This window comes from Brachyistius frenatus, unplaced genomic scaffold (genome assembly GCF_029030835.1).
Source record: "Brachyistius frenatus isolate BFR_SWC_R1_liver_20210118 unplaced genomic scaffold, ASM2903083v1 Contig_25, whole genome shotgun sequence".
NCBI classification, from domain to species: Eukaryota; Metazoa; Chordata; class Actinopteri; family Embiotocidae; genus Brachyistius; species Brachyistius frenatus.
In genome coordinates this window covers 67,445-79,668 of record NW_027210624.1, presented here as the reverse complement: position 1 = coordinate 79,668, position 12,224 = coordinate 67,445, and the positions used below count along the sequence as shown (strand labels likewise).

General features: G+C 42.4%; 2 protein-coding genes across 2 annotated transcripts; one reads left to right on the top strand and one right to left on the bottom strand.

Moving 5' to 3' along the window:
* Positions 1–2,805: 2,805 nt before the first annotated feature.
* Positions 2,806–8,186, bottom strand: cebp1 (CCAAT/enhancer binding protein (C/EBP) 1). Its single transcript, XM_069697924.1, has 4 exons — positions 8,125–8,186; positions 6,493–6,555; positions 5,072–5,371; positions 2,806–4,949 (listed from the first exon to the last, which is right to left on the bottom strand). Exons 2-4 carry the CDS (start codon positions 6,493–6,495, stop codon positions 4,644–4,646), a joined length of 609 nt encoding a protein of 202 aa, XP_069554025.1. The 5' UTR covers positions 6,496–6,555; positions 8,125–8,186; the 3' UTR covers positions 2,806–4,643.
* ngdn (neuroguidin, EIF4E binding protein) lies at positions 7,006–12,081 on the top strand. Its single transcript, XM_069697923.1, has 11 exons — positions 7,006–7,054; positions 7,360–7,419; positions 7,875–7,946; positions 8,948–9,085; positions 9,173–9,257; positions 9,352–9,404; positions 9,603–9,717; positions 9,904–10,078; positions 10,313–10,466; positions 10,985–11,048; positions 11,917–12,081. Exons 1-11 carry the CDS (start codon positions 7,034–7,036, stop codon positions 11,934–11,936), a joined length of 957 nt encoding a protein of 318 aa, XP_069554024.1. The 5' UTR covers positions 7,006–7,033; the 3' UTR covers positions 11,937–12,081.
* Positions 12,082–12,224: the final 143 nt, after the last annotated feature.

Sequence of the window (12,224 nt, the reverse complement as noted above, 5' to 3'; positions counted from 1 at the left end):
CACTGTGCCTCCACGGACCAGGCTGATATGGACTTGCTGACACGCTGCAGCTTCTTGTCTGTTCAGGGCAGGAAATCAAAGAACATTTCATTTACTTCATTATTTAGTTTAATTTGTATTGCACATTCATGAGGCTCATCATAACTGTCGCTACTGATTCTGCATTTCATCTGTCTTTGAACTCAAAGTACTGAATGGACAAAGACAAGACAGGTGGTTTCATGTGGTAATGACTGCCAAGTTACACTTGATGGCACTAGTTGGTTCCAGTGCTTTTGCAGCAGTCAGCCGAGAGTGCAACACTTTGACCCTGCTGGACATCACTTCAGTTTATTGTAAATGTTGTCATTAAGTGTCTAAACTGTGGGAGTCTTACACACCAAAGTTTGTGTTTTTTCTTGAGTCAGAGAGGATCTCTGATTTTTGCTATTTATTTAAACTAAAAAGCCCCATTAGATCGCATGTTTGATGTTTTTATCCTCTGTCATTACGAATGTGTCTGCGTCACCCGCAGACCGAGACTCTGATGGCTTCCACTTCCCCCCTAAACACCAAGATAAAACTTATTTATGACAGATAGTGGACATTTGCTGAAATGATCTATTTAAAAGTTGGACTCTCTTAAACCATTACGTACAGAAAAAGAAACAGTGAAATAGTGCTCAGCATGACCTCTAGCAGATGTATTCACGTCCTCCATGCCATGAAAAGCTCCTTTCACTCTAGAGACATCCCATAATGTACCCCCGGTACTCTCAATAGAAAATATTGTAAAGGTGTGGTGGGAACCTGAAGCAGACGTCCTACTGCAGACTTGTTCCGGGCTACGTCTAAAATGTGTGTACACTTTTGAGGGTTGAGCGCAGAAGTGCTGAAACAGAAGTAAAAAAGAACAAACAAAAAAAGCTCATGCCATGTTTGGATGAGATCTTATGCACTATGTATGTTGATCGGCTCCGGAGTCAGAAGTCCAACTCAATTACTGCCATGACAATACACCTGCAGCTCTAGGATTGGAGCTGCTTCAGTGGGGTTGTGGTGGGGTTCATGTGGTCGGCTGCTGTTGAGTAACTCGGTGGGGATTGGGTGAAATACAATCTTTCTTCACTCTGTGGAGATGTTGCAGTCCTGGGACCACATATTGCCCCACACGACGCTGCGGGACATTTCAACAGACACGATCTCACAAGAAAATCTTTATTTTTCGTCAGAAGACATGTCAGCCTGCAAGAAGTCTTTGTTACACTTTCGCTCTCGTTTGTAAATGAAGAGTTTAGTCCAAGACACAAAAATAAAAAGTGTGTCGTGATCATGAAGTCTTCTTTCAGTCAGAGCATACGTGTCGACCTGAACTCTGTGATATGATCTGATGAAACATTCAGTCACTGGATGTGCTTCGGTTTAGTTCCTGTTCTCATTTATATAGTGGTGCAGTTATATTCAGTTCAGTTTAGTGAGTTGTAAAATTGAAAATGAACACAATTTCCCAGCTTTGATATCTCTAAAAATGGTTTAACGTCATTTTCTCATTTTCTTTTTTAATAAGCTGCATGGCAGATGTTGAATCTTGTCTTTCTTAAAGTTTCTCAGTGTCAGTGAAGATAAAACAGATATGTTAGTGCTCGGTGCCTCTCGTCTACCAGCACTGTTACTTCATAGTATTTAATCTTGTCTTAGTTTGATGGCAACCTCACATGAGCCTCCCGTTCATTGTAGTATTTATTTTAAGATTTTACTGTTCGTGTATAAGTACTTAAATGGAGCTGCCCCGTCTTATCTGTCCGACCTGTTGTACCCGTACACCCCTCGTCGGTTGCTCAGGTCACCGAACCAGCAGCTTTTTAGTGTTCCCTGAATCCAGACTGCCTCACAGGGCCAACGAGGCTTCCTCAGTGGCAACTGAAACTTTAAAACAGCCTCCTCCTCCAGATCCTGTCATCAACTTCACAGTATTTTTAAATCTCGATGAAAAAGGTGTTTATTTTCTCTTGCATTTCCATATAGGCCCAATTCATGTCCTCGTGTGTTGTTCTGGCTTCTTTGTATTTAAGTATCAGTAAGAATTAACTGGACTTTTGTTTCTAATCAATCCAGGAAGTGTTGACTTGTGGTGAATAACTGTAATGATGTTATGGACACATATATTATCTCAATATATTTTTCCATATGGTTGATTTGGGCTTATTTACCAATTGTAAAATAAAACAAAGCTAAAATGATTTTTTTTTTTTGTAAACAATGTTTACCTGCTGTTTCTAAATGGAGAGTCCAAAAAGAAGGTAAAACATGAGGAGAGAACTGAATGTGTACTTTTTTTTTTTTTACTTCTGAATATCATACAAGAGTAAAAAACAAAAAAAAAGTGTCTGGCTTGTTGCCCCCACCCCATCCTCTCTGTCTCCTATCTCTGTGTCCCTTTAGTACCATCACAGCCACAGGAAGGCCCTGGCAGCCCGAAGCACTGATACTATCTCTGCGCTCCTCATCTCCGTCCCCCGCTGTGTCGAAATCTCGCCCATCCCACAAAGGGAAACCACTGGTGCACAACGGTCCAGGGCATGACGTCCGTTTCTGTGGCTAGACAACTTATGGTAAATGATGTGGCAGGCGTGCACCGTGTTCCCTGATGGAGGATGCAGAGGAGAGTCAATGACAACACATAATGTAGATACTGGAGTTATATAACACTGCTTTGCATTGGAAAGAAGGTGCCGTGTGTAATCAAAGCTCGGTGGCTCTACAAGTGGTGAAGAAGCACTGAACCTCCATGCTATATATAAAATTGAATGATAAATTACAAGGCACTAGCAATTATTTGTTTATTTGACAAAATGTAAAAATTATAAAACACACTCAGCCACACTTTTTAAAATATTTTCAAGAGAGAAATGAGACAGTATCTATAGAGACATAGAAACACTTTGGTTTCTTTTAATTTCCTACAAACCGCAGGTTATTTTGTAACTCCGTTGGGCAACAACACTTACAATCAGTTCTGACAACGTGTTAGGTAGTAGTTTAGGTAATGTTTATCAAATCAAATCGCACAATAAAACAGTCTGAGGCACACAGTGGACGTCTTTTTGAAGGGTTTACAGGGACCTTTTTCATGAGTTTTTAGATCAAAACCTGCATTTTCCCTGTTATTATAATAATTATAGTCCCTTTTTATAGAATTTAACTCACTGTTTTTCCATTACTGGTTCTGCACACACTGTTTCACTCTTTTAACATTTGTGTGCTCTAACTGCATTTACAGTTTAGGATATAAAATGATTTACAGGAAAAGCATCGACATTTGCCTTCAAATATATACATATAGCAGTAAAAGCTCCCTTTTAAAAAAAGTTTAGGTGCTTAGTTAGTGTGCAGCATCATCACGACAATTTCAGAAATACTGAAGTTACCTCACCCACCAAATTTTTACTAATAAATTCCCAGACAGTTATTAATTTTTTTTTAATTTTTTTTTTTAAAAAAGAGTATTTTATTTATTTAGCTAGATGCTGTGTAGCCTGTCAATTATATTTTCCAACATAAAAGGTTATTTTCCTTCATAGCAGATGTGAGATTTCGCTACACGTTTAAAGGTGCGGTATGTAAGATTTACGTCTGTCTTGAAGTACCACTTTCTACCTTAAGAGGCGATAGTGAGTCACTGTAGTGCCCTCAGTCATGTTCTCAGAGTATCAGCAGTTTGTGTATTCTTGTCCTAAAGTTAATCATTGTAAAGTTAAATATATAGGCACAGCGGTAAAATGACCAAAAATATGGCGATTAGTTATATAATATATAATACCCTATAGTTTACGTTATCGCTTGCTTATTTCTGTTTTTAGCAAAACCATAGTTGCAATAAAACCATATTATAGCATTTCTGTGTTTTTCTGTACGGTTCGTGTTGCCATTAGCTAAACTAAAGATCCATTTTGAACACTGTAAGTAACATTATACTATTTATTAACAGCTGTATTGCGAGTTCAGCCTCAAACTTCATTCCTTTCCTCGCCAAGAGCTGTCTCCAGCAACACCAACATTAACTCTTAACTTGGGTTTATTGTGCCAGGAGCTTCAGCCTTTGTTCCGTCAGTACGTTAAAAACACGCAGAATACGTCACTGTTTCTTCTTCTCGTGTTGGATTGAGGGCAGACTGGATGCTACAGTAACTCACTATCACCTCTCGAGGTGCAGAGTGGTCTTACAAGACGAGACGGACCAGGGCTAGCTGGTTAGCATGCTAAGCTCACTAGATATTAGAGACATCATGTCAAAACTGTTATTTCTTAGGTATTTTCAAACGTCTGAAACCAAAGAGCTCACATATTGTACCTGTAAGATGAGCACATGGGGCTCTAAATGAACAACACTGCCAGTGTGTTATGCTTTCTCGCTTCACAGGTTGACGATATAAAAATACAATCAACCATTCGTGTACCTTTTATCCCCCTAGACATGTTCAAATCTACTCCTTTTGGTGTCTTTTCCATTTTCCAATTTCGGCCAAATGTTTCCCTCTTTTAGCGAAAGTGTGAAAAATCCACTTGAAGGCTTTTGACTTGGAGGCCTAAGACACACCAATAATGACTGTGGTGACAATGATTAGACGCACAGCTGTAAATACAGATGTGGTTATCGGCAGTGTTCAGATGCTGGACTCCCCCGCTGCTCCCTCCTCGGTTCCCTGCAGGTGCCGCTGAGACAGGATGTGTTTCAGAGTGTCCAGCTCCTGTGTCAGCTGTCCTATCCTGATCTGCAGCTTCTGGTTCTCCTCCTGCAGCTGCAGGGCCCTCTGCTGGGTCAGCAGGATCCTCCTGCGGGCCTTGTCCCGGCTCTTCCTCACTGCCACGTTGTTCCTCTCGCGCCTCAGGCGGTACTCCACACTATCCTTGCTGATGCTTCTCTTGGCCACCGGGGCCCGCAGACCGGGCAGCAGGAAGGGGGAAAAGTCCTGCAGTCAGAAGCACAAATATATTTTTAGTTGTGGGGGAAGCAGGACAACAGCGGTTTAGAGTTTCACATGAAATACTTTTTTTTAAATTTTTTTATCCACCAATCAGACACTCCTGTCACCTGCTGAGTGTTGATGTGGCTCTGGTGGTGGTTTGTGTTCACTGCGTTGGATGTGTTGCCGAGACAGGACGTTGTGTACGGCAGGTACGACAGTCCCATCATCTGCTCCGCCACTCTGTCGTCACCGCCGCCCCTCATCATCCCCTGAGACTGGCTGTATGAGAGCATGTCCATCTGAGACATCTGATTGGTCGCCGCAGCCTGGATGGACGTGACGGGGCTCAGGGTCTGAGTGTGGGGCTGTCCTGGGTACGAGCTCACCCACTCCTGGATGACAGAGGACACCCTGGAATCAGACATCTGGGAGGATGTTCAAACACAGAATTAGATATAGTTTATTCTTTTTTTTTTTTTTTCCATTTTGCTCTTTAGGGTAAATTTGAACAAGAAAACAGCTGCAGTTATTAGTTTCTTTGCAGATTACAGATTATAAATTTGCTGTACTGTTATAGATAAAGTACCAAAAAATATAGAAAGGAGTAAAAATGCTGCTTGTATGTTAATGAACTGGTAATAATATTCAAACACGTTTTTAACCATCAGTCAACAAGAGGCTCATTCTGCTTTCTGTATCGTCTACTTTTACTTCTGATATTTTTAAAACATTTCAAGTAAGAATACAGGACATTTACAAAATGATCGTCCATCACTATGATGAACAAACAGAAACGTCTCGGCCTTACCGGCCTTCTTTTTCTTTATGCCTAAAACAATCAAGTCAGACACTCATGACATGACCATGAACAGGCTTTCAAGAGTACGATTCAGCTTAATTCAGCATAAGATATTTTGAATGCAGGTTAGAAAATACTGGTACTTTCCAGATAAAAGGTTTTGTCAGTGGTAGATTTTGTAATGTTATATTTTTTAAGTAAATTTGATCTCAAAGAATAAACAATGAATCAATTAGTCGAGTTAATCGGCATCAAATCAGGGAATTTGTGTGTCTTCTAATATTATAAATGAGGTTTTGGAACGTTGGTCAGACTAAATAAGGAATTTTAATCTGTAAACTGCAGCTCCTAATATTGTGATGTGATTAAAAAAATATATTTTCTGACATTTTTTTTGTCATGACGCTTAATCAGTTAGGTGAGAAAATAATCAGCACATTAATCCACAAAAAAAAGCTTTCTAATGTAATTTGACAGTGGTGTTGTTAGTCTGAGTAGTCTATGGTCATCTCTATCTCCTTGTCATTCTCCAGCTTCTCTTTTTAAATCTGTGTAAAGCATTAAATTAAGTAAGAAAAACAAACTCCAAATAACTTGTGATGTCGTGTCACTTTTTTCTTGAACTCTGAACAAATATCAAACCCTTTACACTTTGGTTTTCTTTTCAAAGGATCAGTTGTACGCTAATATTCGTTTCACATCTACACACATTTCTCCACACAGTAATTGAGTTATGGCGTGACTTACCATGACTTATCTCTCCTCAAAGTCTCTGAATATTCTTCTGGTTCTCCGCCTAAGACTGTCTGACTGAAAATGGTGTGAAAGACAGGAGACAGACAGGTACCCCTTTCTGATTATCACATCACTTCCTCTCTCTCCGATTCTTTCTCTTTGACACTCTCTCTCTCTCTCTCTCTCTCTCACACACACACACACACACAAAGAAATAAACAAAAGGCAGACTAATTGTTTGTGATTCACAGCATATGCACTGCAGATTATTCATAATTTCACAGTTAACAACCAGAGGAAACATGCTGTGTTCATTTTTTTTTTTTTTAATTTTATGATGATTTATGAGAAAATCAACAGCTATCAGCAGCAGGTCACAGAAAATAATGTTATCACAAAATCAAAGCATTTGAATTAAGACCTCGCCAGTTCCTGTCTCTCCTGTAACATCGGAACAATTTGAGCTGGAGTATTTCAACGCTGCAGCCAGCGCACCGCGTTCAGTGGGATTTCTGTCCTCCTGCGGCTTCCGTAGCGCACGGCGAACATTAAAATGGCTGCTTCTGTCGACAACGTGAGTACAACCCGGAGATGTTTTTGTTTACAACGTATTTATTTTACCTTTTCAGATCGTGTGTATTCACGCAGACCGTCCTGACGACCTGACGTATATAATGCACCCGTCCTTGATACGCGACATTTATAGATGTGAGCTTTTAGTTTTGAAGAGGTGGGCTAAGCAGTTAGCCACCAGCTAACAAACATCAAACTATTCATTTTTTTATTATTATTTTTATTACAAAGCAAAGATTTGAGGTGTGGCTCGAGTTTACAGGGATTGGTTGTATGTTCCTGACATGGATCTGAACTGTCTTGCAGGATTTAATTGACAGTGATTTGCCCAAAGCTGTGCAGCTGTTGAATAATCTCACCGAACAGGTAACACGTTTTATTTTACGTCATATATTTTATATATTTTATGTACTGTGATTCTTAAATACTCAGTTGGAAGAGATGTCTGCTATAAGAGCATTACATTAGAAACTCCTTTATAAACATTATTATACTACTTTTGAACTGCATCTCTTTATAGTTTTTAAAATATATATATCCAGATGTTGGATGTTGTATTTCTCTGAACTGCCAGAGAAGCTGTAGATGAGCCTGTCTCCTCTCTCCTCTCCTCCCTCCTCTCCTCTCTCCTTTCTCCTCCCTCCTCCCTCCTCTCCTCCCTCCTCTCCTCTCTCCTCTCCTCTCCTCTCTCCTCCCTCCTCTCCTCTCTCCCCCTTTCTCCTCTCCCCTCCTCTCCTCCCTCCTCCCCTTTCTCCTCTCCTCTCCTCTCTCCTCTCTCCTCTCCCCTCTCTCCTCTCCTCCCTCCTCCCTCCTCTCTCCAGGTGGTCTCAGTCACAAGTCATATCCGGGAGCTGCTGACTAAAGTCAAAGATGGGGCGTTTCCGACCTCGAAGGTGACTGATACCTTAATTAGAGCTGTTCAGATTTACTCTTCCGGTTCAACCTTTTGGTCATTTATTGCATTTTCACGGCAGCACGATCAACTAACACCGATCACATCCTGTTACACGGTGGATAGATGGTGCATGTTCCTTAATAACGTTATGTCTAATCAAATGGTAATAAACTCACCGGCTCCAGAAAACCGGTCTGGACGTGAAGGCCAATTTCATGATTTCCACATCGGCGTGTTCACAATGGCCCCCCAGATGTAAACATGTCATCTGTCCCAAAGCAGATCCGCTTCGTACCCACTGCACGACGACAACGACGACGCGTGACCTGAAATGAAAATACAAAATAAAATGAATGCTTATTTTTGACGAGTGGCTGTTAGAGGAGATTTGCCGTTCCACATCTTTATAGTTCCTCATCTGAAGAGTACAAGAACACACAGATGGTGAAACTACTCTCCGTGACTTGGCCACCATCACTTTGGTAGATCCACCCACGTCCAGAATTGTGAAGCGTCACATGCAGCCATGAGGTCTGTTTGGGTTTTAATTAGTCGCTGGCAGACTTGGATTTGCTTAATCTTTCCATTGATGGTGATCAAACACAGCGGGACGTTTCACATTCTCCAGAAACCCTTTCCTGTGTCCGTCCACTGTGGTCGGGACAGCAGGTAACAAACGCCGGCTCGCGTCTTCACGGCAGACCGACGCGTAGTGTGAAATTGCGTCGGTGCGCATGAACGCCTATAAACCTTAAATTGGCCTTTAATCCAGCTGCTTTCATTTTCTTCCGAGTCCAGAGGACTTGATGGACACTTGATGGACACTTGGGACACTTGGGGATGTGAAGAGGGCAGAAGGAGGCAAAACGTTTCCTCTAAACCAAACAAATCCAGCTCTGCACTCCAGAAGTCTACTTCCAAGAGAATATTATTTGTCCCACGTCTGAAGACAGACGGACTCCAGCTGCTTCTGACTCTGTCCGTCTTCTTCCCCTGCAGGGTTTGTCTTTCTTGGACCTTCGGTACCACCTGCTGCTCTTCTATCTTCAGGACCTCACTCACCTGATCAGCATCAAGACACAAGGAGGCAAAATAAAAGAGAGCGATGCCCTGAACAGAGTCGTCACCATCAGAACAGTAAGATGCGCTAAAGATTGCGTTATTTTGTCTCTCCTGCGTACGTTCTCATCTTTTTTCTTCTCCTTTTTTTTTTTTTTTTTAAAGGTCCTGGAGAAAATGCGACCCCTCGACCACAAACTGAAGTACCAGATTGATAAACTGGTGCGCACAGCTGTTACCGGCAGTTTAGGTGAGGAATGATGCAACGGCTAAAAGATTCGATGTGAAAGACAAACATTGGACTTTCTCAGGCTTCAGTGTGTAACGGTGTCTCCTGATTTCAGCTCAAAATGACCCGCTGCAGCTGCGGCCTAATCCCGACAATCTCCTCAGCAAAGTAAGGCCTGAATCCCAGTTGTTTTAATCCTCTTCTTAATTTGAGTTGCCCAGTTTCTCATTGATTAAACTCATTTGTTGAGCAGTCGCACTCTAATCCTGACATTTGCTTCTTGTGTTTGATTGTGTCAAAGTGGGAAAGGTGAATTTTGCAACCGTTTTCTGACCGTTTTGTCTTTTTACGTGTTTCGTCATCCAGCTGAGTGAATCGGAGTCTGAGGCTGAGGAGGAGAACAACTCGGCCTCGGAGAAGAAAGCAGCCCACTCTAGTGGCAAGAAATATGTACCACCAAAGATCGCGCCGATGCATTACGGTAACATCATTTGTCTGTTTGTTTGGAGTTTATGTTTTACTGCTTGTCATAGAAACACTCATCAATATGTCCCACTGTGGCAACTACTTACATTATTTGGAATGAAGCAACTCCCCCCCCCCCTTAACATCTGTAAACAGTTTGTTTAGAAAAGACATTGTAACGTTGCCTCTCTCTTTCCTCCAGACGGCGACCTGACGGAGGCCGACAAGAAGAAGGCGCAAGTGGAGCGTCAGCGGCGAGCAGCTCTCCGAAGCTCTGTGATCCAGGAGTTGAGGCAGCAGTACAGCGACGCGCCCGAAGAGATCAGGGACAGACGAGACTTCCAGAGCGAGCGGGACAGCCGCGACGAGCTGCACAGGTTTTTACATATTTACTTTATAGACACGGGAGGCTGACATCTTTTTGGGGATTACGTCTGAAGAGGAAAAGAGGTATTAATGGTGATCAAAAAGTTCCAGGGCTGTTCCTGTTGCACAAAGGCTTGTGTTAAATAAGATATACATTTTTTTTTTTTTTTTTTAAAAGAGCCTAACATTTCGTATTATTCTTTGTTTGGCAGCTTGTTGAGCAGCAACTGTTTTCTTCTTCACAGGAAAAACTACGAGGAGTCGATGATGGTGCGTCTGAACATGCCGAAGCAGCAGAAGAACACCAGGAAGAGAGGCATGATGGGCATGTCCGGCCAGCTGAGCGGCATCACGCACTTCAGTGACATCACGGCTCTGACCGGCGGCGAGGGCGGCCAGGTGTGTTCCCACAGTCACACTCACGGTCACATCAAACGCTCCATCCAGATGTTGTTCCGTTCGGGTTTGGACAAACACCCGCAGACACGTTACCCTCCGCAAATGCAACTCCCGCTGCGTGTTTTTAAGCGGCCTGGCTTGCTTTAACGTGAAACGATAACACATTTGGGTGACTTGGTTGTCTGGTCAGCAGTTCCAGACAGATCTGACGTGCCGTCCCGTCCCTCTCTGTTCCGTTTCCTGTCTGCTGCCCTGAAAAGCGCTGGTGACTGTTCAGCCTTCTTCCTGATTGGCCGCTTGCAGATTGTGGAAAAACCCTTCAGTTAAATGTACGTCGAGAGGGTTTGGAAAAATCCACGAGTTATGTTTAGATTTTGTCCTGAGAAGCCGGAAAAAGCTGTTGCCAACAGGCTCATCTCCGCGCTGCATGAATGGGAGCTTTGTAGCGTTTTATTTTGAACTTAAATTGGTTTCCTGATGTGGCCGCTGGCTGTAACACATCTTCTGTATCGGTGCAGGACGGCGACAACACTCGACCCAAGAAAAAGAAGAAGCTCATGAAGAAGAAAACTAAAAGAAAAGGTGAGGACATTCAGATTTCTGACACTTCTACCGACACAGAATGAGGTTTGGTTAACTTAAACACTGAGGCTGCATCCACACCGATACCTTTTCTTTTTAAAACGCTAAACTTTTGCTTTGTTTACGTCTTGCTCGAGTGGGTTTTGAACCCGTAAAATGCAAAAGTTTTGGAAACATGGCTGACTCTGTTTTCGTTTTGGACGGGTGGAAATTTGAGAGGCAGACACCCAGTTCACTTCCTGATTGGGTCTCATCAGTCATGACGCGCCCCTCCCTGACTCGTTAAGCCCCCCCATCACATTGTCCTTTTGTTAAAGAAATTCAGCCATGTGAGTGCCAGCATGGAATCACACATTACAGGTGTTGCTGGCATTGTTGTCGGTGCTAGCAGCCATTGCAGATAAAGTTGCATCTAAATGCGCGAGAGGCAAGTTGTTATCCGACTGATTTGCGTCAGTTCCCACGTTGCAGCGTATTTGCTGACCCATCGGATTCTGTGGCCTGCCCTGATAGTCTCATCTGAACCGTCCCACTCCTTCATGCCTAAATCCGACCAACACCGAGTCACGTGACGCGTTTGTTTTATTCTGAAACGGTGCTGACGCCGAGATAGTTTTTGTTTTAAAATGAAAACGTGTCGGTGTGGATGTAGCCTGACTTTCTTAACTTGATTTTGAAATACACCCCCAAAAATCCCTGCTTTAGTACTTAATTAAGGTTTACTGCACCAGAACTAAGCAACTGATTATCATAATCAAATAAATTAGTTTTCACATTTTTGTCTGAAGTCCCCATTTGGATAAAATGCAGCAATTAAGGTCCCTTTACAGCTCATTTAATCTGAATAATCACGTGTTTTTCTTTGCAGCGTTCAAGAAGCACAGATAAACCTGCAGCGTCATGTCCACTGATGGAAGAAGACAACATGACGAAACAAAGAGGATCGTATACCAACAGCGGTCGTGGTTTTTGTTTCGAGTTTATTAACACTGTACTGCGGTTATAAAGTCCAATACAAAGGGAGACTCTTTCATTTGTCATGTTATTTATCACCGTTAGAGGGCAGTCAAGTGGCCTCCTTGTTTGAGAACAAAAAAACCCAACTAAAAACAAGGCAGCCAGATGACAAACTGACCACAACACCGACACCGTTTCCACACCGTTTCCACACCGATC

Bases quoted from the DNA above. Each gene is read 5' to 3' on its own strand.
- cebp1 (XM_069697924.1), bottom strand. The intron at 4,950-5,071 runs GTGACAGGAGTG...TTCTGACTGCAG, and splicing joins GCCACATCAACACTCAGCAG to GACTTTTCCCCCTTCCTGCT.
- ngdn (XM_069697923.1), top strand. From the start codon at position 7,034: ATGGCTGCTTCTGTCGACAAC. The intron at 7,055-7,359 runs GTGAGTACAACC...ACTGTCTTGCAG, and splicing joins TGGCTGCTTCTGTCGACAAC to GATTTAATTGACAGTGATTT. The intron at 10,079-10,312 runs GTTTTTACATAT...TCTTCTTCACAG, and splicing joins AGCCGCGACGAGCTGCACAG to GAAAAACTACGAGGAGTCGA.